Source organism: Oryctolagus cuniculus, chromosome 8 (genome assembly GCF_964237555.1).
Source record: "Oryctolagus cuniculus chromosome 8, mOryCun1.1, whole genome shotgun sequence".
NCBI lineage: Eukaryota > Metazoa > Chordata > Mammalia > Lagomorpha > Leporidae > Oryctolagus > Oryctolagus cuniculus.
The window spans coordinates 97,564,416-97,591,246 of NC_091439.1; the positions used below are offsets into that span (position 1 = coordinate 97,564,416).

The window sequence follows — 26,831 nt, forward strand, 5'->3', positions numbered from 1 at the left end:
TTTAAAAAAATTTTAAAAATAGTTTTGCTTGGACCCTCACCTCACGAGGGAGGGGAAGAACTTTTAATTAAGAATATCATACATTGGGGCCAGTGCCGTGGCTCACTTGGTTAATCTACCGGCTGCAGCGCTGGCATTCCATATGGGCGCCGGTTCTATTCCCGGTGGCTCCTCTTCCAGTCCAGCGCTCTGCTGTGGCCCAGGAGTGCAGTGGAGGATGGCCCAAGGGCTTGGGCCCTGCACCTGCATGGGAGACCAGGAAGAAGCACCTGGCTCCTAGCTTTGGATCGGCACAGCGCTGGTCATGGCGGCCATTTGGGGTGTGAACCAGTGTAAGGAAGACCTTTCTGTCTGTCTCTCACTGTCTGTAACTCTACCTGTGAAATAAAAAAACAAGAATATCATACATTACAAAAAAATTATAATACCTAAAGTCAAAGTACACGCCAATTTTTAAAATTCTGCAGATGTTTCTTCAAATATAGTTATTTAGAAAGACAAATTTTAATTTTTCTCCAACTAATTGTTTTTTCAAGACGAGTTACACAAGATCAGTTGAACCCGAATCAGAGAGGTCCTTAGACATCGTTCTTATAATCTAACAGTGACTGGCTGTAGGGCCCTGGCCACGTCACTCACACCACCGGAAGTCCCTTTCCCTCACCTGCAAGAAGGGAACGGACTTTATAGGTAGAAAACTCACAAGATTCTATTAAATCCGTGACAGCCTCTCATACGAGATAAACGGCCAAAGTTATTAAAGCTGCAATGTCTTTTAGACCCCAGAACGGAAATCTGGAGCTAACTACCCCTACCCTTCGGTTTTCATACAACAAAAGGAGGTTCCTCAGCCTGCCATGAGACTCTTAGAGATCTGCAAAGTAATTTCATCATCTCGCAGGCCAGCAGAATCCTGCACGCTTGGCTGCGGCCCCAAACTCGACGCCTAACTTTAGAGTTTTGGTTCCACGCACTTCTGTCAGGTCCGGGTCGCAAAGCCAACAGACTGTTGGGACACCTGGAGCACACCCCGCCCCGCGGCCACACCCAAACCGGAAGCCGGGATGCCCCGGAGGTTGACGGGAAACCGCTGCCGGGCTCCGCGCTCCCCCAGGCCCGCCCTCTCCGGTGACGTCATCGTCCGCCCCTTGACCCCCGCCGCCCCGCCCCCTTCCCTGCCTCCCCGTAGCCGGCGGCGGCGCGGCGTCTGAGGCAGCGATGGAGGGGTCCGAGTCGGTCGCAGCGCCGCGGGAGGAAGCAGCATCCTGTTCTTCCTGGGGGTCCGGCAGGTGAGAGGACATTGTGGCTACGAAGAAGCAGAGTCACAGGCAGGACCCGGGCTCTGGCTCTCCACGTCTTTCCCCTGGGGCGGACCGGGAGCGCGTGAAAGGCCGCGGGGCCCAGCAGAGCCGGCCCGGGAGGCTGGAGGGGCGCGAGGGGTGGGTGTGGCGGTGGGATGCTCCGGCCGCTGCTCCCGGCTTCCAGAGCGGGTCCACTTCCCGCCGCTTTCGGGGCACTCTTAGTTCCGGTTGGAGTCTGGCATCCTCCCTTCCTGGGGACCTCCGGTCGAGAGAGAAAGAGAGAGTTGTGGCTTCGATCCCTTGGTTTGAGCTGCTCCGCCTGGTGCCAGAGAAACCGTTCTTCGGGAAATTGAGACCTGTGGGCGCCCCCGTGCTCCATCTGCACGGGGATCCTCCTTCGAAAACTATTGCCGGGGGAACACCAGGATGAATCGGTGGCAGTCTGGCCATGCTGAGGCCTCTATTGACCAGAGCCCTCCCCCCACAAAGAAAAAAAAAAAAGGAAAAAATATGTGCCCATTCCTATTTCCTACTTTGCCCTAAGGTTCTCTTTTATGTCTTTCCCGCCCCTTTAAAATTAGGGGTGAAATGTTTGTGATAGGCCCTTTACCAGTCCTTCTTCCAGTCTTATTATAATTAATAAGGCGGGTAGTTAGGAGTGTGTCAGGTCCAACTAGCAGAATACAGTATGCCAAAGATAGAAGTGAAAGATAAATTGTTTTCAGTGGATGTGAGACTGCCTCTAAACCTGTAGCTGTTCCGCCAGTTTCAGACTGAAGGGATTGTCTGCGGTTGCCAACACTGCCAGATTTACTTGGGAGAGATTATGTAATGCAAAAAAAGCCTCATTGCTCTTACTTGAGACAATTTTGATTGTCTTCTAGGTTTTTTTTTTTTTTAATATTCTTGGAATATTTGGTGAGACAGAACTTTATGAAGAGTAAATGCCAGTCGTGATTTAGTGAAGGAGAGCAGGTTGTCCTTAACAGCTTTATCCAAACTGTTGTTTCCCCCAACCACCCCGTTCATGTTTTGTTTCAGTGGCCAAACGTGTGTGTGTGTGTGCGCGCGCGCGTGTTTATTTAGGGCAGAAGTCGTTTTATTAGATGATCTCTTAGAATTCAGCTATCTTTGAGCTTACTTTCAGCAGCAATCAAGAGTTTCTGCAATAGTTGTCAGTTTAATTAGCCAGAAATTGATATTTGGTGATAACAGTCAGTGTTTGGTAAGATAAATGAGACCATTTTAATCACATGTGTCTATAAACTTTTAAACTTACTTATCAATTCCAGGCTTATAGAATTGGATTCCAAACTGAATTTCATTCTGTTTTTAGAGTCCTGTAACAGACAACTACAGCTTCCCACAATCTGGAATTGGTTGCACTTTTGCCAAGATGATACTCAACTCTTACAGGGGCTCAGGCCCAAGTGCCACAGGCTGAACCCCCCTGCCTCTGGCCATTATTGCCTACAAATCTTGTTTTTCTTGTATGCTATCCTGTGAAAAAATTGAGACACACTGCTATAAATGATGTATCAGTAGATATACCTTATCACATTCACACACTGCTATAAATGATGTATCAATAGATTATACCTTATCACATTCATATGTGTAACTTTGTGAGAAGTTTTTAATTTCTAAAATTCAGTTAACAAGTATTTCTTGAGTGTTTCTTGTATACCTGCTATGAGAGATAGTAGGCAGTATAGGTTGGTAGTTAGGAACCAGATTGCTTAGGTTCAGTTCATGGCTGTGCCATTGACCTACTCTGTGACCCTGGGTCAGTTACAAGTTAACTTCTCTCAGCCTGTTTTTTTTTTTTTTTTTCCTCCTGTTTACTAGAGATGCCAGTAGTGCCTGTGTTGTAAGGTTGTTGTAAGGGTTAACTAATTTGTACCTCTAAAGCATTTAAAACAATATGTGGTACTGCTGGATCCTGTTTTAGGTATTGGATACAATAATGAGTTTTTGATGGACCACGCATTCTGTTGAGGGGTGGGTGGTAGACAGCAATTAATGATTTGAAGATATACAAAGGATAATAGGCAAGTGATACAGAGAAGAGGACCCATTCATGAACTGGAATGATCTGTGTTGTATTCTTGAGGCAGTATTTTAATATGGGCTTAAAGATAAGAAGTCTGCTCTTCTGGCATTTGAAAGCAAAGCATTCCTGACACAGGGAATAGTGTAAAAACTCTGGAATGGGGGCAAGTATGGCTTTCTGAGGAGCAGCAGCTCAACCAGTGTGACAGGAAGGTAAGCAAGAGGCAGAGTTGAAACTGGAGAGATATTTCAGAGATGGAACACATAGGCCCTTTTAAGCATGGTCAGATGTTTGAATGTTGAGTAAAGTAAATCCACTGAAGTTCTAAATTGGGGCATGATGTCTGAATTTGAAAATATTTGGGCTGTTATATGTAGAATAAAGGGGAAAAACAGTAATGGGAATAGGAGACTAGTTAGGAAGTCTGTGAAGTACTTTGGGTGAAATATGATAGTGGTTTGACTTAATGTACTGATTGAGTAGTTATAAGTGTTTGATTTAGTATCTCTCTTTTTTTTTTTTCACAAGCAGAGTTAGACAGTGAGAGAGACAGAGAGAAAGGTCTTCCTTCTGTTGGTTCACCCCACAAATGGCCGCTACGGCCGGCGTGCTGCACCGATCCGGTGGTGCCAGGAGCCAGGTACTTCCTCCTGGTCTCCCATGCGGGTGCAGGGCCCAAGCACTTGGGCCATCCTCCACTGCCTTCCCGGGCCACAGCAGAGAGCTGGACTGGAAGAGGAGCCACCGGTACTAGAACCCGGGGTGCCAGCGCTGCTGGCGGAGGATTAGCCTAGTGAGCCGCGGCACCAGCCTTAATATCTCTTTTAAAGTTACAGCTAACAGGACCCACAGTTGGACAAAGTAAAGGAATGAATTAAGCAGGAAGATTATAAATTTTAGGCCCAACTGAGTAAGTGGTGGTACCAGAAATTGAGACTTGAGAAGACTAAGTTAAGCAGGGGAAGTTGAATTATTTTGTGCTTCTTAAGTTTGTGATACCAAAGAGATGTTAGAATAGAGTAAACATTTTTAGCAGGTATGTAATATCTAGAGGTCAGAAGAAAGATCAGTGTAGATCACATCTGGAGGTCAGAGAAAATATCAAGTAAGTTTGTATCATCACTGTATGGTAAATTTCATGAGACTGAATGGTTTATCAAGGGAGAATGTATATATAGAAAAGGTACATGAGACAGAATTGCTAAAATTAGATTCATCAGTATAAATGTGGTAGTAATAAAACAATACCTGAAAATAAAACAACCATGAGTAATCTTGTATACATAAGACAAAGCAAATAGTGAATTTTAATTCCAGATTATTTTGAAAATCTAAGTAAAGTGTTGGATGAAATAGATATATTTGGTTTGTAAAAACCTTCAGTAACTCAGTCCTATTTATAATCAAATGTTACGTTATGGAATGTGACTATTTAGTAGCTATACCTGCTCTTACAAGTTTGCTTTTTCCCCCAGTACAAGTAAGAATTTTACCATTATGTCAGCTGAATCTGTGGAGATTGATGATGCGTTATATAGGTAAGAACCTTATGGAAACTGAAACTTATTTCCCCCATTCATTGTTATCAGATCATTTGAGTATTCTATCTAAAAATACCATTAGGTCCAGGTATTATTCTGTATAAATGCTCTAAGGGTTTAAGGTTTCTGGTATTGTTGTTTTTTTGGCTTTTCTTACTCTGTCGTCTGACAACTTAAATAATTAAATTTCAGCAGCTTTAGGATTAAATAGTAGTACTAAGAATTTTGCTAACTACTACAAAATACACTTGCTGGATTTTGAACCAGAATACTTATTTTGCTCTTGGTATTGCAGGAAGCTCATAAAAAATAATCCATTTCACTCTGCTTATTCAGTAGTATCTAACAGTTTGATTACTTAAGTTTAATCTCATTAAGACATTATATATTTGTAATTTATAATAAAGGACTGTGTGATCAATGCGTTGTGGTAGGAATGGAATTTGGTGGGATTTTTTTTTTCCAAAGATTTATTTATTTGAAAGAGTTACAGAGAGAGGCAGAGAGACAAAGAGAAAGATCTTCATCCACTGATTCACTCCCCAGATGGCTGCAGCAGCCAGTGCTGGGCCAGACCAAAGCCAGGATCCAGGACATTCTTAGTCTCCTACATTGGTGACCGGGGCCCAATTGCATGAGCCATTTTCTGCTACTTTTCTCAGGCCAACAGCAGGGAGCTGGATTGGAAGCCGAGCAGCCAGGACTCAAACCGGTTACCCATACAGGATGCCAGCATCACAGGTGGTGGCTGTACCCACTACACCAGCAGTGGCCCTTGATAGGTTTTTTTAACCATACTTTTTCATAAAGTTGAAACACTTTTCAGTAATTAAAGAAAAATTTAAAACATATACATTGTTACCATGCCTAAGAATTTTTTGAGTAGTTGTTTGTGTGAAAGATAGAATAGTCTAAGATAAAAAGTCATTAGAGGGGTGAGTGTTTGACACAGTGGTTAAGAAACCATTGGGACAACTGCATCCCATGTAAGAGTACCTGGGATTGAGTCCCAGCTCCACTACCAATTCTAGCTTCCTGCTAAGGGCACCTTGGGAGACAGCAGGTGATGGCTCAAATACTTGGATCCCTGTCACCTGATTGAATTCTGGACTTAGGTGCTGGCTGCTTTTGGCATTTGGAGAGTGAACCAGTAGATGGAACATCTCTATCTCTTTCTCTCTATCACTTTCAAATAAAAAGAAATAAACATTTCTACATTAAAAAAAAATTACTAGGTTCTTTTCTATGTAGTTATGGACAATACATTTTATGTAGGTAGAATTTGAAGATAGGTTCTTATGTATTTTAAATTAGAGATGTACTTTATTATATCACCTGATATTGATTCCAGATCTTTTAGTGGTACACATTTGGTGAAAGATAGACCTAGCACTTTATCTTGCTTATGTAAAAATTATTTTACAAATGGTCTCCTGATTATAAAATATACTTCAGATGTCACCTTACATTTGAACTCTGTATTTTTGACTCTATATTTGTGTCCTCTTGGTTATATTCTTAGAATAACAAATGGAATCTCCTTGAGATAGTGGCTAATTTTATTCATTTTTTTTGTATGTGTGGCTCTTCATTCAACCCTGTGATACTTTTATATAGGCATAATTTTCAGTAGACTAGTGACTGTTTTCCAGTTACAGTCCTGTTAGTAGACTGTTGTGTGCTTGACTGAAAAGAACAAAATGCAAACAAAATGTTACATGTCAAAATTAACATTTTTCATGATAGGTAAGGAAATTTATTATTAGTGACCAAATTTGTAGATTTGGGAGGCTTGTGGGGGGGGGGGTTGTTTTTTTGTTTTAATTTTAAATATGTCTACTGCTTAGTTGTCATAGAATTAGACACATGACTTTGAACAGTGATTTATCTTTGGGACAAGACTAAGAGTGAGGATACTTAACCTCTTACCAGCCTGGAGAAGTAATATTCAGGGGTAAGTTAAATAAAGATTGAGTAAGATAAAGATAAATTCCAGAACTTCTCTTTTTCTCTCCATTCTTTCACACAGCATAGTTCAAACCATTTTCTCTCACAATGCAAATTTTACAGCTTATGGAGTCATTTAGAACATATTCCTGGCCAGCGCCATGGCTCACTAGGCTAATCCTCCGCCTGTGGTGCCGGCACCCTGGGTTCTAGTACCGGTCGGGGTGCCAGATTCTGTACCAGTTGCTCCTCTTCCAGTCCAGCTCTCTGCTGTGGCCCGGGAAGGCAGTGGAGGATGGCCCAAGTGCTCGGGCCCTGCACCCGCATGGGAGACCAGGAGGAAGCACCTAGCTCTTGGCTTCAGATCGGTACAGCACGCCGGCTGTAGCAGCCATTTGGGAGTTGAACCAACAGAAAAAATGAAGACCTTTCTCTCTGTCTCTCTCACTGTCTAACTCTGCCTGTCAAAAAAAAAAAAAAAAAGAACGTATTCCTAACTTGCCTTTTAAAAAATTATTGTCATAAAATCACATAACACATTTTTAAGTTACTAAAATATTAACATTAACACATTCACAGTAGTGGTAATGCTATGCATGTTCTTGTACTGTGGATCTGTAGAACTTTCTTGTCTTTTATGACTAAGACTGCCCATTGCACAGCAAGTCCCCATTTCTCCTCCCCCTAACCTCTAGCAACCACCATTCTACTTTCTGCTGCCATGAGTTTCACACTTTAAATCCCTCCTGCAAGTGAAACTGCAGAGTTTGTCCTTCTGTGATTGGCATATGTTACTTAGCACAGTGTTCTCAAAGTTCATCCAGGTTGTACCATATGACAGGATTTCCTTCCTTGTTTTAAGACTGATTAATATTCCATTGTTTATTTATACCACATTTATTCATCAATGGACATCTAGATTGTTTTCACATTTTGGCTATGTCAAAAAAAATGCTTCAGTGAACATGGAAGTACAGATATCACACAGGCCTTGTAGTGCAGCAGGCTTAGCTGCTGCTTACAATGCCCACATTATCATATCCAGTACCAATTCAAGTCCCAGCTACTCTGCTTCTGATCCAGCTCCCTGCTAATCTGCCTAGAAAGCAGCAGATGATGGCTCAAGTATTGGAGTCCCTGCCCCCTATATGGGAAACCTGGATGGAGTTCTTGGCTCTGTCTTTGCCCATCCTTGGCTGTTAGAGCCATCTGGGCAGTGAGCCAGAGATGGAAGATCTCCCTCACCTCTCCCTCTGTCACTCTACTTTTCAACTAAATAAATCTTTAAAAAAAAAAAAAAGACACCCCAGTATCCAAGTGCCTGGGTACAATACCTGGCTCTAGTTCCTGACTCTAAGTGCCTCCTAATGCAAACTCTGAGAGACAGCAGTAATGACTCGAGTAATTGAGCTCCCACCATCCACATGGAAGATTGAATTGCCTTCCCAGACCCTGGTTTTAGTGTCAGCTAGCTCTAACTGCAGCAGGCATTTAGGGAATGAACTAGCAAATGGGAGTGCTAGTTCTCTCTTGCGCTCTCTCTTTATCTGTGTCTTTCTGCCTTTCAAAAACCTAATAGACCCTGTTTCCGGTTCTTTTGGATAAATACCCAGAAATCTAATAGCTGCATCATACAGTAATTCTATTTTTAATTTCTTTTTACTTTTTCAGTAATTTCCATGCTGTTTTGTATAATGATTGTACCAATTTACGTACCCACCAACAATATAAGGGTTCCCTTTTCTCTGTACCTTTGCCAACATTTGTTATCTCTTGCCTTTTTTTAAACATTATATAATACTTTTTTTAAAACTATGTATTTTATTTGAAAAGAAGATAGATGAGACCTACCATCCACTGATTGACTCCTCAAATGCCTGCAGTAAAAAGGACTGGGCTGGGCCTGAAGTTGGAAGTCAAAAACTCCACCCAGGTCTCCCACATGCATGGCAGGGACCCAACCATTTGAGCCATCACTTTCTGCCTCCCAAAGTGCAAATTAGCAGGAAGCTGGAATGAGCAAGGCCCAGGATTCTGATATGTGATGAGGGTATCCCAAGTGGTGTTTTAACCAGTAGGTCAAATACCCTCCCTTGTAAGTTGTCTTTTTGATAATAAACATCTTAATGTGTGTGTGGTGTGAGGTAATGCCTCCTTGTTTGTCACTCCCCCATTCGCAGAGGAACGACACCGGACCCTGCGCTGTTCTCTCTGCCCGGCCCTTCCCAGGTTAGCTGCTGTTCCCTCACTCGCAGAGGAACGACGTCGTCCTGGGTTAGCTATCCCACCCCACCCCCACCCCCCACCCCTGCCTCCTCGGAGGGGCGCCACCCCACACCGCTATCTCCGCTTCTGCGGAGGAGCGGCACACCACCGGCTCTCAGGGGTTCCTCAGATGTTTCCCTCAGATGTTCCTCGTGCACGTTGTCTCTCTCCTCCTTTATAGTCCTCTTCCACCAATCCATGCTCTGCTGCCCACATGCTGAGCACGCTGCTCTCCTCCAATCAGGAGCAGGATCAGCTCCTGGAGCTCATCAGTCAAACTGGTGAGGCAGCTGCGTGGAAGTTGTTTGCTCCCTCTCAGCGCCATATTGTGGGAGAGCAGATACATAGAGTAAGTCTTAATTCCAGTAACTTAGTCTAGTCTCAGTTGCTCCCCACACTTGTTTTAAAATGCAATTCTGTAATGATCCGTGTTGTTGAACACTTTCTAATAGGCCTATTGGCCATTTGTATCTAGAGAAATGAATATTCAAGCCCTTTGCCGATTTTTTTACTCAGTTATTTAGAGGATGTTTTGATGTTGATTTGTAGGTGTTCCTTTGAGGATTAACTCCTTATCACATATATGTTTTACAATTACCTTCTCCCTTTCTGTAGTTTGCCTTTTTACTCTGTTGATTACTTCTGTTACAGTCCCAGTTGTCAATTTTTGCTTCTGTTGCCTGTGCTTCAGTGCCATATCCAGGAAATCCTTGCCAATACCAGTGTGGGGAAATTCCCCTGGTTTTTGCCAGGAGTTTTATAGTTTCAAGCCATACATCTAAGTCTTTGAACCATTTTGAGTTGATTATTCTGTGTGATGTAAGGGCCCTGTTCTGCAGTTATTGAAGACCCCAGCTTAACTACACAAATCATGCTACACTGCTTTCTCACCAAACAATGGTAAGAAAGGCAAGTGAGAATTATGCTTTTCCAGTTAAATTATCTTTTCCTGCAGTGTCCTTTTGTGCCTCAAAAATACCTTTTAATTTATTCACATGTCTGCTCTGTGGTATTTTGCCTGAGTTATTTCTAATCCTTTCTGTTCAGCCTTGAAGCACTTTATTCTTGTTGCTGTTCAAAGTAATCATTACATTATCCCATAGTATTAGTTTACATGTATGTTGATTCTGTCAAACTGAGTTTCTTAAAGTCAGGTACATTGACATAGTGTCTTAAATCTTAAAAAATTATCATAAAGTGACTATTGAATGACTAGGCAAGACAGCAGGTTGAAACTGACTTGTGGTCTGGAATCCCAAACTAGTACACTGCCTAGGGACTTTGACAGTTCAGTGGCTAGGCAGAAATTAAAACTGTAAGCATCTTAAGGATATCACAGGATAGCCTAAAAAAGATATACAAGGCATTAACAATAGGAGCTATTGATGCCAAGAAGATATTTACACATTTCATCTTGAAGTAAAACCAGTATTCAGAGCATGATGGAACATTCCCCACCTCCATAATCTGACATAAGGCTGCTACAATAAGGCCGGCGCCGCGGCTCACTAGGCTAATCCTCCGCCTTGCGGCACCTTTCTCTCTGTCTCTATCTCTCACTGTCCACTCTGCCTGTCCAAAAAAAAAAAAAAAAAAAGGCTGCTACAATAAAATAATCTTTCACATTTAGAAATTCTAATAGAAAAATATTTTATCTCTAAATTTGGATCCTTTTGAGCAAATAAGTATCTGTATAACAGAACAGGTATACATAAATTCATTTCTCCTAAAAGTTCAAGTTCTGACATCTTACTGTTCAGATTTGTAAGGTCAGTACTTTAAATATAGTTTATTTCTTCCTGGAACTAGAACTGAAATTCAGTTACTTTCCATTAGTTACGGTTTTTTTGTTGTTTTGTTTTTGACAGGCAGAGTGGACAGTGATAGAGAGAGACAGAGAAAGGTCTTCCTTTGCCGTTGGTTCACCCTCCAATGGCCGCCACGGCCGGCGCGCTGCGGCTGGTGCACCGCGCTGATCCGATGGCAGGAGCCAGGTGCTTCTCCTGGTCTCCCATGGGGTGCAGGGCCCAAGTACTTGGGCCATCCTCCACTGCACTCCCTGGCCACAGCAGAGAGCTGGCCTGGAAGAGGGGCAACCGGGACAGAATCCGGTGCCCCGACCGGGACTAGAACCCGGTGTGCCGGCGCTGCAAGGCAGAGGATTAGCCTAGTGAGCTGGGGCACCAGCCCTTCCATTAGTTATGTAAGCTTTCTCCAAACATGGATAATTGTGTCTGCTTCTAAACAAGCAGATTTTGCTATAAAACTAAAACTTTAAGAAAGTTTACAGATATTGAATAGCTAAAAGTTTTTTTTTTTTTTAAGATTTATTTATTTATTTGAAAGTCAGAGTTACACAGAGAGAGGAGAGGCAGAGAAAGAGAGGTCTTCCATCCAGTGGTTCACTCCCCAGATGGCTGCAACGGCCAGAACTGCTCCAATCCGAAGCCAGGAGCCAGGACTTCTTCTGGGTCTCCCATGCAGGTGCAGGGGCCCTTTTTTTTTTTTTTTTTTTTGACAGGCAGAGTAGACAGTGAGAGAGAGAGAGACAGAGAGAAAGGTCTTCCTTTGCCGTTGGTTCACCCTCCAATGGCCACCGCGGCTGGCGCGCAGCGGCCGGCGCACCGCGCTGATCTGAAGGCAGGAGCCAGGTACTTATCCTGGTCTCCCATGGGGTGCAGGGCCCAAGTACCTGGGCCATCCTCCACTGCACTCCCTGGCCACAGCAGAGAGCTGGCCTGGAAGAGGGGCAACCGGGACAGAATCCGGCGCCCCGACCGGGTCTAGAACCCTGTGTGCCGGTGCCGCAAGGCGGAGGATTAGCCTAGTGAGCCGCACCGCCAGCCCTAAAATTTTTTAATATTTGTATATATTAAGGGACTTCAGAAAGTTCATAGGAAATGGAATTAAAATATAAGTTTATTTTGATGTCAAAAAATTGAAATCCAATGTAGTTTATTCATAATGTACCTTTGCTGTGAATTTTTTGAAGACCCTATAAGTTATGAAATTAGGAAATATGAATGGAATGTGTATGTATTTCAAAAATTTTTACACAAAATACAATCTCTAACTTCATTTTCCATGGACGTTTTGAAGTCTCCTATATTTTAGATCAATTTAAATATACTCAATTGAACAAGGTATCTTTCTAAAAAAATTTATTTATTTTTAAGATTTATTTATTTATTTGAAAGAAAAGTTACAGATAGGGAGAGAAAATCTTCCATACTCTGGGTCACTCCCCAAATGGCATCAATAGCCAGGGCTGGGTCATTCTGAATCCAGGAGCCTAGACCTCTATCCAGGTCTCCCCCTTGGGAGCTGAGACCCAAGGATTTGGGCCACCTTCTGTTGCTTTCCCAAGTGCATTAGCAGGGAGCTGGGTTGGAAGTGGAGCAGCCAAGATCCATGTCATTTTGGACGCTAGCATTGGAAATGGCAGCTTAACCTCTGCCACAACGCAGGCCCCCCAATTTTTTATTTTCTTATTAATACTCAATCTTTTTCTTTCTTTTTTAGTTTTGTTTATTTGAAAGTCAGATTTACAGAGAGGGAGATACAAATCTCCCATCCAGTGGCTCACTCCACAAATGGCCACAACAACCAGGGCTGGGCCAGACCGAACTATTTCTGGGTCTCCCACATGGGTGGGTAGTGGCCCAAGGATGTAAGCCATCTTCCTCTTCTTTCCTAAATGCTTTAACAAGAAGCTAGATCAGAAGTGAGGTAGGCAAAGACTCCAACTGGCATTCCAGTGGGAGATGCATGTGTTGCAAGTGGTGGCTTAACACATGTACCACAGTGCCAGACCTATTAGATACTAAGTCTTTAGCCACCTCATTGGTACTAATCAACTAAATCTAAACTTTTTCTCAGCATTTAAAGAGGTTTTGTTTGGGGCCATCTCTGATGTCATTTTCAGCTATGTCTCCCCTCCCTCCTTTATTGACTACAAATTGTTGGTTGAATTGGACATAAGCCTACTCTTTCTAGATCTGATCATTTCTTTCTTTCCCTCTGAAGATTTTCCTTAGCCTGCTGATCCCAAAATTTATCTGAAGAAATGAATTAGTCCCCATTTAGTACTCTACCCTTGGTTTTCTAACTCTACTTTTCCCAAAGAACCCTCTGCTGGAGATTAATAAGACTGATTCAGATTTGAATAAAATGGTATGTTGATCTATTTTTCTCTTACTTCTTGCATATAGTTTTCTGTGTAGAGATCACTTTGTGAAGGGCAAAATATCAAAGCATTTCTAGTTCTCTGGATGTAATACTATCTTAATAGTATCAAAACTTGTTTCTTTTGGTGGAATCTTAGAAGAAACTCTTTCCTGTGGCTTCCAGAATACCAGTGTTTTGTTTCTCTTCCCACTACATTTAGCATCCTGTCAATTGAACTATTATAATAGTCTCTTATCTCTTTAGAATTACTCATCTCTAATCAGTTTTCTACACTCTATCCAAAGTGAAAATTGTTCTGTATCATCTATATTGATGAGACCAAACTGTTTAATATGCATTGAATCCCCATTTTGGTTCTAGAATAACAGAGTGGCTGAGAGTATAAATTTTAGTATTAGATCTAAGTTTGAATCCCCCACCATTTATCAGTGTGTGACCCCTCTTAAACCTAATGGTTTTCATTCCTTCATTTTTAAAGTATATTTATTCATTCAAAAATTTAAACAGAAAACTGAACAAATTACAAATTAATGAACAGAAGTCCTGAGAATTTCAGTAGTTTTAGTTATTATTTCTGATGAGCGATGGCTATGTCTTTCTTTCTAACCTTCATGTTACTCCCTAACAATTTACTCTTGATCCTGTTTTTCAGCCTTTTCAAACCTTACCTGTATTTTCAAGGTCTGGTATTTTATTTTTCCGTAACTAAAAACTAGCCTATTATATTTTAGCAGATGCTGCCAGAAGATGTGAAAGTTCAGGGTGGGGAAAAGATTTCTCAAGAGTAAAAGATTACTCATGCTAGCAGCATGAGTATTAGCATGGAGTCATTTTCCCCCTTGCTGTCAAAACCCATGGAGGTGTTGGAAGTGATGAACATGGACATCTTGCCTTCTTACTCATCTTTGCTGGAAGACATTGATTCTCTTATAATGCAGTATGCTAGCTGTAGGCTTTCTACAGATGTTCTCTGTTAGGTTGAGGAAGTTCCCTTCTAGTACTAGTTTGCTTAGAGTTTTGTTTTTATAATCATAATCACCCCTTGTGTACACCATACTCCTCTTTTTTTAATTTTTATTCATTTATTTCTTTTTTTTCATTTTTATGTGAGAGACAGACAAACAGGTAGAGATCTACCATCTACTGGTTTACACCACAACTGCCTGCAGGAGCCAGGCACCCAGGTACTTGAGCCTGACTGCTTCCAAGGGTATGCATTAGCAGGAAGCTAGAATTAGGAACAGACCTGGGACTCAAACCCAGGCGTTCCAGTATGCAGTGCTGGCATCTGTAATGGAGCTTAGTCTACGGCCATACCACCCTGAATGCTCCCAATCTCGTTTGTAATGTAGCTCAACCACTATCCTAAATACCCTCTCCAGTTTTGATTTTGATAGGATACTAGGTTTGTCAACTACAGTCATGCACTGCATAACAATGTTTAGTCAGTGTTGACTACATATGCAGTGATTATAATGAAGCTGGGAAACTGCTTTGGACTAGTGACATTTTTGTAACCATCCTAACATTTTAATACATTTGGAACATGGAGTTTGAAAGAGGAGTGACAAAAGATGAGAGCAGGGCTAAGTAGGACCTAAATTACAAATGACCTTGTGACTAGTATTAAGGAATTTAGACTTTTTTATAAGGAAGATAAATAGGAAACCATTGAGATTTTTGAAACAAAGGATAATATGTCTGAATTAGTAGATGTAATTCTGGGGGTATATTGCTACAATAAAATACTGTAGTAAAATACAACAGAAATAAAAATTAATAATGAGCTACATGCATAATTCTGAATAAAACACATAATTTCATTCAAAATTAAACACAGAAGACGACATTCAAAGTGATCCCATCTATATAAATGTTAAAATCGGACAAAAATAAGTATATTGTTTAGGAATACACATGTAAAAGTGAAAAGATTATATACAGAGTATATCTATTCAGTGACTAATAATGAGTAGTTTTTACTATCTAAAGCAAATCTTTAGCATTGATTTAAAAAGAAGAATTTAGGTTTTATTGTATCTTGTAACAACAAGGGAGTAAATGACAAAGATTCTAAAGTTTCATATGAACAAGAAACCAATTTGCAGGCTTTTATGTTGAATATGAAATTGTGTAGTAGAAAAATCAAATATTTTTTAACATGCACTAAATGTGTGTGTGTGTGTGTGTATTAATTCCAAAAGTAAACACTTGTAATCCATGAAGGATTAAAGTATTTGTTGTTTATACTGAACTTTCAAATGATTCTTACAAGAATGTATTGGAATTTATATTATTCAGGAACTGATATAGCATTGAGTTTCCCATTGTTGTTTCAGATAAACACTTACTGTTGACTTTATTCATCTTTCTGTCTTACCAAAGTTGCTAATGTATATTTTGAAATTCCCATTCTGATACTACGTTATGTCTTAGGATGCATAACTTAAGTGTCCTTTGTATACTTATACAATTAAAGTAATGTGCAAAAATTGCCAACCCACCTGAACTCTTAGTAGAGCAATTTTTTTGCCTCCAAAATCTTGTTTGTAGTGAACATTTCAAAATGGAGATGGCAAACTCAAATGCCTGTTGTGACCACTAAAGTAATAAATGAGAAGCAGGATGATATAGAACTGTGGCAGGTCTGCAGTGCATAATATTCTAAAGAGAGAAACTCTTACTCACCTACATTTGCCTGTTACCTGGAAAAAATGTGGATCACGGTACCAAATCATGTAATTTTTTCCAAATATGTCATATTTGGAAATTAAGTCGGAAATTTTTAAACCTTGCAAATCATCTAAAATAAGTTTGTGGGCAAGATTTACTGCCTAGCTATCAGTTTGCAGACACCTTTAAAGGATAAATAAGTTTGATAAAATACTATTTTTATTTTTCATTGTATCTTATGTATAGTCGCCAGAGGTATGTTCTTGGAGACACAGCAATGCAGAAGATGGCCAAGTCCCATGTTTTCTTAAGTGGTATGGGTGGTCTCGGTTTGGAAATTGGTAAGCAATATTTTTATTCATAATTTTGAGTGAGACTCTTGAGCAAAATAATTTTAAGTAATTTGACTCCTTATATTTCCTGTAATAGGAAGACAAGACTCTTTCATGATACTGTTATATTCTTCCATAGGTACCAATTATGACTCTCATTGTTTTTTGTGCTATTAGTAATCACTAATGATCATTTTTTGTATCTGCTAATTCATCATGGAAGCACTCATACATATATTCAGAAAAACATGTCTTAAAAAACACACTAAAATCTTAAGAGTAATTATCTCAGGGTGATGTAATTATACAAAATTATATTTTCCCTCCTTCTTACTAATTTGTGAAACATTTTTACAAGAAGACTGTATTTCCTAAGTAGTAAAAAAAGTTAAAATTATCCTGTCAAAGATGTTACCAATCTTCACAAAGACATATCTAATATGCATTCCTAATGTAAAGCTTTTTCTTTTTCCTTTATAGCAAAGAATCTTGTTCTTGCTGGGATTAAGGTAAGTGAGTAAATATCTTGTAAATATAATATTTTATAGTTGCATGGATATACATTGTGTGGAATATAGTATGTTATATTAAGTATTCTGCATTAGTAAACATCTTGGTTGTTCTCAGTGACAGTGTTGCATTGAAAATCCTTAGACCTACTTCTCTTTTTTTCTCCATGTGTCTTTGAGATCGTTTCCTAAAAGTGGAATTGCTTAGTTTAAGGTTACATGCGCATGTCTTTTTGCTGGAAATTGCAACATTTCTCCCCTTTGAGGGTGAACCACTTCACATTTCCAGCAGTAATGTATTGTATGGGAGTAGCTGATTCATCTTACTCTAATCAGTTGAATATGTTGTCAAACTTGGGTTTATGCCAATGTGATGAGTGAGAAAAGATAATTCATTACTAAGAAAGTTCAAACATTTTTGTATATTTTCAAATGCCGTGTGTATTTCTTTTTCAATATACTCCCTGTTCATATACTTCCCCTTTTCCTATAAGGTTTATGGCCTGTGATGTAAGTTACAAATATTTTTCTCTTTCTTTTCTTATTTTTTTATTGGACTTTATTTATTTATTTGCGAGGCAGAGTTGCAGACACTAAGAGGGGAAACCAGAAAGGTCTTCCACCCGCTGGTTCCTTCCCCAAATGACTGCAATTGCTAGAGCTTGACAGATCCAAAGCCAGGAACCAGGAACCTCTTCTAGGTCTCCCACGAGGGTGCAGGGGCCCCCGGACTTGGGCCATCTTCTGCTGCTTTTCCAGGCCATAAGCAGAGAACTAGATCAGAAGAGGAGCAACCAAGACATAAACTGGCACCCATATGGGATGCCAGTGCTGCAGGCGGAGGTTTAACCTACTACGCCACAGCGCTGGCCACCTTCAATTTTCTTTCTTACTTGGAACACAGAATATAAATTGAAGTGTTTGTTTACAAGAATTTTCTGGATTTTTGTATGTTGATTTTTGTAACAAACTTCTTTTATTAAATTCTCTTATGATTTAAAGGAGCTTTCCGCTGGCGCCATAGCTCACTTGGTTAATCCTCCGCCTGTGGCGCCGGCATCCCATATGGGCTCAGGGTTCTAGTCCCGGTTGCACCTCTTCTAGTCCAGCTTTCTGCTGTGGCCCAGGAAGGTAGTGGAGGATGGCCCAAGTGCTTGGGCCCTGCACCCGCATGGGAGACCAGGAGGAAGCACCTGGCTCCTGGCACCACCGGATCGGTGCAGCGCGCCGGCCGTAGCGGCCATTTGTGGGGTGAACCAACAGAAGGAAGACCTTTCTCTCTCTCTCTCTCACTGTCTATAACTCTACCTATCAAAATAAAAATAATAATAATAAAGTAGCTTTCCATTCAATTTATTAAGGTTTCCAGATAATGATATTATACCTAATCATATCATATACAATACAACTAAATAGGTTTAAATAATAATACAACTAAAAAGTTTAAATAGTATTAGAGAAGTGAATATCACTGTGTTGTTCCTAACTTCCACCAACACTTTCTTCTTTTTTGTAGGCACTTACAATCCATGATACAGAAAAATGCCAGGCATGGGATCTAGGAACCAACTTCTTTCTCTGTGAAGATGATGTTATTAATATGAAAAACAGGTGAAGGTATTTTGATGCACTATCATGAGGGTTTTTTGTGTTTTTTTGAAGATTTATATATTATTGAAAGGCAGAGTTACAGAGAGGGGGAGGCTGATGCAAAGAGAGAGCAAGGTCTTCCATCCACTGATTCATTGCCCAAATGGCTGTGACGGCTGGAGCTACACTAGTCCAAAGCCAGGAGCCAGGAGCTTCTGGGTCTCCCATGTGCGTGCAAGAGCCCAGAGACTTGGGCCATCTTCCACTGTTTTCTCAGGCACATTAGCAGGGAGCTGGCTTGGAAGTGGTGTAGCCAGGACTAGAACCAGTGCCCATATCAGATGCTGGAGCTGCAAGCAGTGGCTTAACCCACTACACCACAGCACTGGTCCCTGTCATGAGAGTTTTGACCTTTTTTCACTGTATCCAGAATACCAGTTTAGTCATTATTTTTTTTAACTCATCTCTAAAAGTTCATACTCCATAAGTAAATAAGTACTGATAAATATTTATTTAATTATTATTTGTATCTATCAGATTTTTGATGCATTCATACTGCTACCTAGAAATGAGTTTTGAGATTACAGAAAGAGGTCTATAGTATTGCTGAATTGTTTATAGACTTACGGAGCTTGAAGCTTGGAAATATAAGGGTACACTTTGAGATTGTTTGACTTATTATAGGAAATTAGTACATTTTCAGATTATATTGTTAACCTGTAAAGATAAATAAGTCTTGATTTCCTTTATATTTATTAGATTTCCATTTAAATTTCCTAACATGTCAGATTCTTCTATAATAGTATCTAACTTTAAGAGATTAAGTTGAATGAAACAATAGTAAAGGTCAATTCTTTATTTTTTTTTTCCTTAGGGCTGAAGCTGTACTTCAACATATTGCAGAACTAAATCCATATGTGCATGTTACGTCATCATCTGTTCCTTTCAATGAAACCACAGATCTTTCATTCTTAGATCAATACCAGGTTAGTACTCCATTTGTATTAAATGTTGTTGACAAATTTTAAGACAAATTGTTAAATATTAATATGTTACAACCAATTTAACAATATATTGAGCAGAACAAAAAATTTCAAGGTAGAAGATTTCTATAGGTGTATGTTATACCCTTCAAATTCTCCATTTTAGAGAAAGGGCCTAAAAATTTTTGGCAAAGAAGTTATATCAGTTGGCCGATTTCACTATAATATGCATGAGAAGTTACCGAAAATCCAGTGATTTGTATGAACATGTATATTTATTCCTCATGCATCTGCATATCAGTTGAGTTCAGCTGTTCTAGTCTGAACTCAACTTGTATTGAACTAAGAATCTGGGTTCTCCTCTAGTATCTATCTTCTGGAATGAGGAGGCTATCTTCTGTGATGGCAATAGCAGAAACAAAAGAAAAAAATCCTACCCCTAACACGTTTCAAGGCTCAGTTTATTTCTATTAAGATCCTATTGGCTAATCACATTGTCAAACCCCAGATCAGGACGTAGGAAAGTGCATTCTGCTCTTCCTAAGTCATAGGCAAACAATACAATATCAGAGGAGTAAAATACATGTATTTATAAATCTTCTTTGAGTTACACTTCCTTAAAAAAACAGCATAAATTTCCAGCACCTTGAATGTTCTAAAAATAACAAAGTAACTAGGTTAATCCTGATTTTTCCTGTAGTTAAGTTATGCTATTGCCTATTTAAATATCAGTGTAAGAGGCAGGAATTTGGTATAGGAATTAAGTTGTTCTTGGGATGCCTGTCTGCTTACCATATTATAGTGCCTAATAATAGTCCCAGCTACTCTGCTCCTGATTCAGCTTCTTGCTAATGTGTATCCTGAGAGGCAGCAAATGAAGACTAAACCACTTGGGTCAGTGTCATCCATTTGAGAGCTCCGGATTGAGTTTCAGGCTCCTAGCTTCACCCTGCCCTGGCTGTGCCTGGACATTTGGGGAATGAACCAGCAAATGGAAGATCTGCCTTTCTTCTGTTTTCATCTTTCTGCCTTTGAAATAAAAATAAGTAAATAATATGTATAACAAAAATCAATAAAAATTATAGATCCACTTTATATGGAATAAAATAAAACCCACCCTATTACACTTAGAATTACACTTCAAATTTCCTTTATTTTATTTTTTTTATAGATTTATCTTTTTGAAAGTCAGAGTCACAGAGGAGAGGCAGAGTCAGAAAGAGAGATCGTCCATCTACTAGTTCACTCCCCAAAAGGCCACAATGGTCAGGGCTGTGCCAGGCTAAAGCCAAAAGCCAGGAAGTTCTGGTTTTCCTATGTTGGTGCAGGGGCCCGAGGACTTGGACCACCTTCCACTGCTTTCCCAGGCACATTAAAGGGGAGCTGCATCTGAAATGGAGCAGCCGGCTCTTGAACCAGTGCCCAAAGGGGATGCCAGTGTCACAGACAGAAGCTTTACCTGCTACACCACATTGCTGGCCCCTATTTTCTTTTTTAAAGATTTATTTATTTGAAAATCAGAGTTAGAAAAAGGGAGAAAGAGAGAGAGAAATCCTCCATTTGCTGGTTCACTTCACAGCCAGCACTGGGCCAGGCCAAGCCAGGAGCTTCCTCCAGGTCTCTCATGTGTATAACAGGGGCCCAAGTACATGGGCCATCCTCTGCTGCTCGTCACAGGTCACAGGTGTATTAGCAGGGAGCTGGATCAGAAGTGGGGCAGCCAGGACATGAACCGGCACCCATATGGAATGCAAGCATTGTAGGCAACAGCTTTATTTGCTATGCCACAACACTGGCCTCCAGACTTCCTTTTAAATGACTACATGAACTCAAAATAATATAAGGACAGTCAATATTCAGAGCTAAAAGATCAGTGAACTGATATCTGTAGTCACTCTCAGACAACAGTTGCCTGTTGCAGTCACAGAAGTTCTTGGGAATTGATAGTCACACAGAAACAAAGGATTGAGATCCAGGTCTCCATAAGCTAGACTTGGCAAGGGTGAGGAATCTTTTTTCTTTTTCTACCAAGATCCATTTGGATATTTATAATGTTATTCACAGCCATACAGAATTATCCTGTTATAGATTTAATGAATTTTGAGTTCCTCCTATAGTTGCCTTGGCAGGCGCAGACCAAATGATTTTTTGGGCCTTATATGGTCTGTGAACCAGTCAGTCCCCACCCCTGAGCTAGAGAAATAAGTTGAGACTTCCTTCCTTTTTGTAAATCTGGAACCTGAGAAAACTACACTCTTATTGAAGGGATGGATCAGAACAATCTTTACCCATCAGAATGAGAAGCTTCTCGATTTTTTCTGGAACTCTGAATGGAAAATGTCTTCCCTTTAAAAAAATATGTCTTCCCTGGGAATTCATAACTATAGACCTGCCCTCACACAGATTGGAGATCAGTTTCATAATCCTTTGCAGTCCATAAATTCCTAAGCTGAGACTGTAACATAAAATGTAGCAGTGTAGTGCCATACCTAGAATACCAGACAGAAAAAATACTAAACAAATCCAGAATATATCTTCAACTAGGCCACAGTGTATTTATACAGCCCCCCCCCCCCGCCCGTTTTTTTTTTTTTTTTTTTTGACAGGCAGAGTTAGAGAGAGAGAGAGACAGAGAGAAAGGTCTTCCTTTTTTCTGTTGGTTCACCCCCCAAACGGCCGCCACAGCCGGTGCGCTGTGGGCAGCGCACTGTACCAATCCGAAGCCAGGAGCCAGGTGCTTCCTCCTGTTCTCCCATGCAGGTGCAGGGCCCAAGCACTTGGGCCATCCTCCACTGCCTTCCCAGGCCACAGCAGAGAGCTAGACTGGAAGAGGAGCAACCAGGAAAGAATCCAGCTTCCCAACCAGGACTAGAACCTGGGGTGCCGGCACCGCCGGCGGAGGATTGGCCAAGTGAGCCGCGGTGCTGGCCATATACAGCCCCTTTAAGGATCGGTTCACAATCTGGAATAACAAGATAGGAAAAAGCAATTAAACATGATCAAGAGTCAGTAGCTATAACAAACTAGAATTAGATCTTCAGGAATTTCAGATAATATAATTATTGGAGATTTTCAGATTTCCAACTTACTACATCTTAAAGGAATGCATTAGGGGCTGATTTTGTGACATAGCAGATTAAGCCAACATCTGCAATGCTACAGCATCCTATATGGGTGCTAGTTTGAGTCTCTCTGCTCCACTTCCAGTCCAGCTCTCTGTTAATGGCCTGGGAAAAGCAGTGAAAGATAACCCAAGTGTTTGATCCCTGCCACCCACATGGGAGACCCAGAAGAAGCTCCTGGCTTCAGCCATTTGGGGAGTGAACTATCAGATGGAAGATATCTCTGTTCCTTTCTCTCTGTAATTCTGCCTTTCAAATAAATACGTAAATCTTAAAAAAAAAAAAAAAAAAAAAAAAAAAAGAATAGCCAGGACTCGAACCAGCACTCCCCTAGGGGATGGCTATGTTGCAAGTGGCAGCTTACACCACCACACCAAGACAGTCCCTGAGCCTACTGTTTTATAACAAGCAGTAATTAAGCCTTCTCTTTATGCTTAAGGGAGATATTGCTTCATTTCTCAGGTTTTTACAGGGCAAATAGAATCCTGAGAAACGGCCCCAATTAAAGAGTGGTTAAAGGGCTGATGCTGTGGCGCACTGGTTTAAAGCTCCAGTCTGCAGCACCGGCATCCCATATGGGTGCCAGTTCGAGTCCCAGCTGCTCCACTTCCAATCCAGCTCTCTGCTGTGGCCTGAGAAAGCAGTAAAAGATGGCCCAAGTCCTTGGGTCCTTGTTCCCATATGGGAGACCCGGAAGAGGCTCCTGGCTTCACATCAGCACAGCTCCAGCTGTTTCAGTCATCTGGGGAGTGAACCATCAGATGGAAAACCTTTCTCTCTGCCTCTGTCTCTCTAATTCTGCCTGTCAAATAAATAAATACATCTTTTTAAAAAATCATAAAGAAAATTAAAGAGTAGTTAGGGCCTTGCATTCATGTGAGATATATTTAAAGAATGGGAAACTAATGAGAGAACATCTCACTACAGGAAGCAAACCATATTCTGAGCTAGATAAACAAAACTAAATCTGGACATTTCTAACTGAGTTATTTGATTCATGAAAAACAGCAGACTAAAAGTCTAGTTCTGCTTCTGCTACTTGGTAGAAAAATGACCTTAAGAAAATATTTGACCTCTTTGTGTCTAAGATACTTATCGTAAAATCTGACTGAAAAACTTTTTGTATTTATCCCACAGAGTAACCATAAAAAATTAACCATTGAAAATTATTTGCCATCTTAAAAATCAGAACTTGTTGATTTATTCACTAATGACACTTTCATAAAGCAAAAGTTATTATTATATATCTGTTGAATCTCAGAAATGAAAGGAAGCAAAATGAATTAACATGTTTGTTTTTAATATTTATTTTTGTTGTTGTTGTTAAAAGAATTCTAGAGAGACAGAGGGAGATACAGAGAGGGGGAGAGAGATACCTTCTATCTGCTGGTACGCTCCCCAAATGGCCACAGCAGCCAGAGCTGGGCCAGTCCAAAGCCAGGAGCTTCTTCCTGTTCTCTGATATGGATGCAGGGACCGAAGTTTGTGGGCCATCTTTTGCTGCTTTCCCAGGCACGTTAGCAGGGAGCTGGATCAGAAGTGGAGCAGCCGAAATCGAACCCATGCCTATATGGGATGCTGACATCACAGGCAGTGGCTTTACTCACTGCACCACAATGCCAGCCCCTCAATATATGTTTTAAAAAGATATTTGTATGGATCAGCACTGTGGCATAGGGGGTAAAGCCACTGCCTGCAGTGCCAGCATCCTATTTGGGCACCGGTTCAAGTCTTGGCTGCTCCACTTCTGATCTAGCTCTCTGCTATGGCCTGGGAAAGCAGTAGAAGATAGCCCAAGTCATTGGGCCCCTGCACCTGTGTGGGAGACCCAGAAAAAGCTCCCAGCTCCTGGCTTTAAATCTGTCCAGCTCCAGCCATTACAGCCATCTAGGGAGTGAACCAGTGGATGGAAGACCTCTCTCTCTCTCTCTCTCTCTCTCTCTCTGCATCTGCCTCTCTAGAACTCTGCCTTTCAAATAAATAAATAAATCTTTAAAAGAAAAGTATATTTGTAACCCTTTTTAGGTAGCATGAAAATAACAGGGTGGTTGCTAGGTTAGTACTTCCCATGACAGTGGTAGATAAAATAGATAAAATAAATCTAGCCATTTGGAGTATGCCTAAATATTGAATAGGATATTATTTGCTTCTAATTGTGAAACCTGTGCTAGCAATTGAGTATAATATAAATGTGAACCAGTTTTCCCCCATACATATTGTTTTTACTTTCACTATTCTGTGCTTTAACTGTTTTAACTTTAGTATGGAATACAATAAGATAGTGAATGTTTTTTAACTAGAATACTAGTGTATCTTTACCACAATGCAAAGTAACATGATGCCAAATTGAAAGTTGTGTATTACCAAAATAACCGTATTTTGCAGTCTTTAATTTTTTGTATTCTCAACAGTGTGTAGTATTGACTGAAATGAAACTCCCCTTGCAGAAGAAGATCAATGACTTCTGCCATTCTCACTGCCCTCCAATTAAGGTAATAATTGTTTTGTTTAGTAATAACTTGCAGTTAACCAAAAGACAAATACTTTCACTGTTAGAATTTGTAGCTCTTCAGTAAGTTATATGAGAAGTTCTTTTTAGGGGTTTGTGCTGTGGCACAGTGAGCTAAGCTGCCTTTTTCAATGCCAGCATTCTATATCTGAATCCTGTTCAAGGATCTGCTGCTCCACTCCGATCCAGCTCCCTGCTTATATGCCTGAGATGGCAGCAGAAGGTGGCCCAGGTGAGCTGGTGGTGACGCAGGGGAGCCAGGCCACATTAGTGAAGCCTGAACTCTGTGCAAAGGGAAACGACGCCCAAGTGTAGCTCTCCCTGCAGGGTACTCAGCTTGGACCCTCGGCATGGAAGGAATGCAGAGGCAAAGAGTGAGGAGGCACCTCTCACCCCCATGCCCACCTGGCAGCCCTGGCACATAGCAGTGAGACAGTCAAGGTGAGCATGCACTGAACAGATGAGAGGAACACTGAGCAGAAGTACCTTGGACTGCACAAAGCCAAACCCATTTATGGAGTGAACCAGCAGATGAAAGATCAATCTCTCTTTCTCTCTCTCTCTCTCTCTCTCTCTGCCTTTCAATGAATAGTTTTTAAGTTATCTAATTATATAAAAATAAATTTCTTTCATGACAAATTGAAAATTATAGTAAACTTTTAAATCTTTTCCATTTACAAAATTTTGAGACTTGTCCAAATGATTTAGAAGCTTAATAATTGAAGATGAGCAAAAATTAATTAAATAAAATATAAACCCTATAAATTATTTTATGGATAATAAAAATGTTGAATATGTATTAAAAATCTCTGACATTGTTAACAAGGACTCAGCAGTATGAACAATATTGTTAATATTAAGAGACATTATCTACACAATGAGTATTTTTTTACAATAACACTAAGACTTTATTGTCTTCCTAGTAAAACAAACGATGAAGCTTAAAATTAGATCACTTAACTGTTTTTAATTTTTTATTTAAATTTTTAGTTTTTAACAGATTCAATGATATTTATAGATACAGTTCTTAGAACATAATGATATTGCCTTTATCTTCCACCCACCGTCCTTCATCTCTCTCTTGTTTTTTGTGTTTTTTTAGTTTTTGAGATAACATATTTTAAATGTACATTACAGTAAAAAGGCTTAATACTTTAACAAATAAGAAGTTTAACAAAGAAAAAGCAAAAAGACCCTATGTAGTGGGAATCTGGATAATGGATAAAAACAGTAATTGAATGGAAAAATGATCATTTAACTCATATATAGTACATTTTAAAGCTATCATAGATCATTAAAACCATAGTAGTATAACATTCTTAATGATTGGTTTCACCAAAGTATAAAACAAAGTTTTATAAAACTATTTGCAGCAATACTGATAAACACATTTCTTTTTTCTTTTTTGTTTTTTTGTTTTTTGTTTTTTAAATTTTAGCTCCCACATATAAGGGAGAACATGTGGTATTTGTCTTTCTGGGTCTGGATTATTCCAGTCAATATGATGTCCTCCAGTTGTGTCCATTTTGCTGCAAATGGTAGGATTTCATTCTTTTTTTATGGCTGAATAATACTCCATTGTGTATATATACCATATTTTCTTTATCCATTCATATGATGATGGACACCTTGGTTGATGCAAATATTGGCTTTATGAACAGTGCTGCTATGAATGTAATGTAGTAGGTAAGGTATCTCTCTGATACACTGTGTTCAAATCTTCGGGGTATATACCCAGCAGTGGGATTGCTGGATCATATGGCGAGTCTTATTTCTAGTTTTTAAAGAAATCACCATAGTGTTTTCCATAGTGGCTAC

At 40.2% G+C, this 26,831-nt stretch overlaps 1 protein-coding gene across 4 annotated transcripts in view; it reads left to right on the forward strand.

Annotated features, from left to right (window-relative positions):
• The first annotated feature begins 1,144 nt into the window (after window positions 1-1,144).
• UBA6 (ubiquitin like modifier activating enzyme 6) overlaps window positions 1,145-26,831 on the forward strand; it is a 97,166-nt gene continuing 71,479 nt past the window's right edge. For 2 of the 4 annotated variants that reach the window (XM_051819765.2, XM_051819766.2), the window contains exons 1-7: window positions 1,145-1,289; window positions 4,830-4,892; window positions 16,215-16,309; window positions 16,781-16,809; window positions 18,326-18,420; window positions 19,274-19,385; window positions 24,916-24,996. In XM_051819765.2, coding sequence (XP_051675725.1) covers window positions 1,219-1,289; window positions 4,830-4,892; window positions 16,215-16,309; window positions 16,781-16,809; window positions 18,326-18,420; window positions 19,274-19,385; window positions 24,916-24,996 — 546 coding nt within the window. In that variant the 5' untranslated portion in view covers window positions 1,145-1,218. Of the gene's footprint in view, window positions 1,290-4,829; window positions 4,893-16,206; window positions 16,310-16,780; window positions 16,810-18,325; window positions 18,421-19,273; window positions 19,386-24,915; window positions 24,997-26,451; window positions 26,552-26,831 lie in introns of those variants that run through there. The other 2 variants (XM_070048076.1, XM_008267801.4) reach the window with 2 other exon arrangements.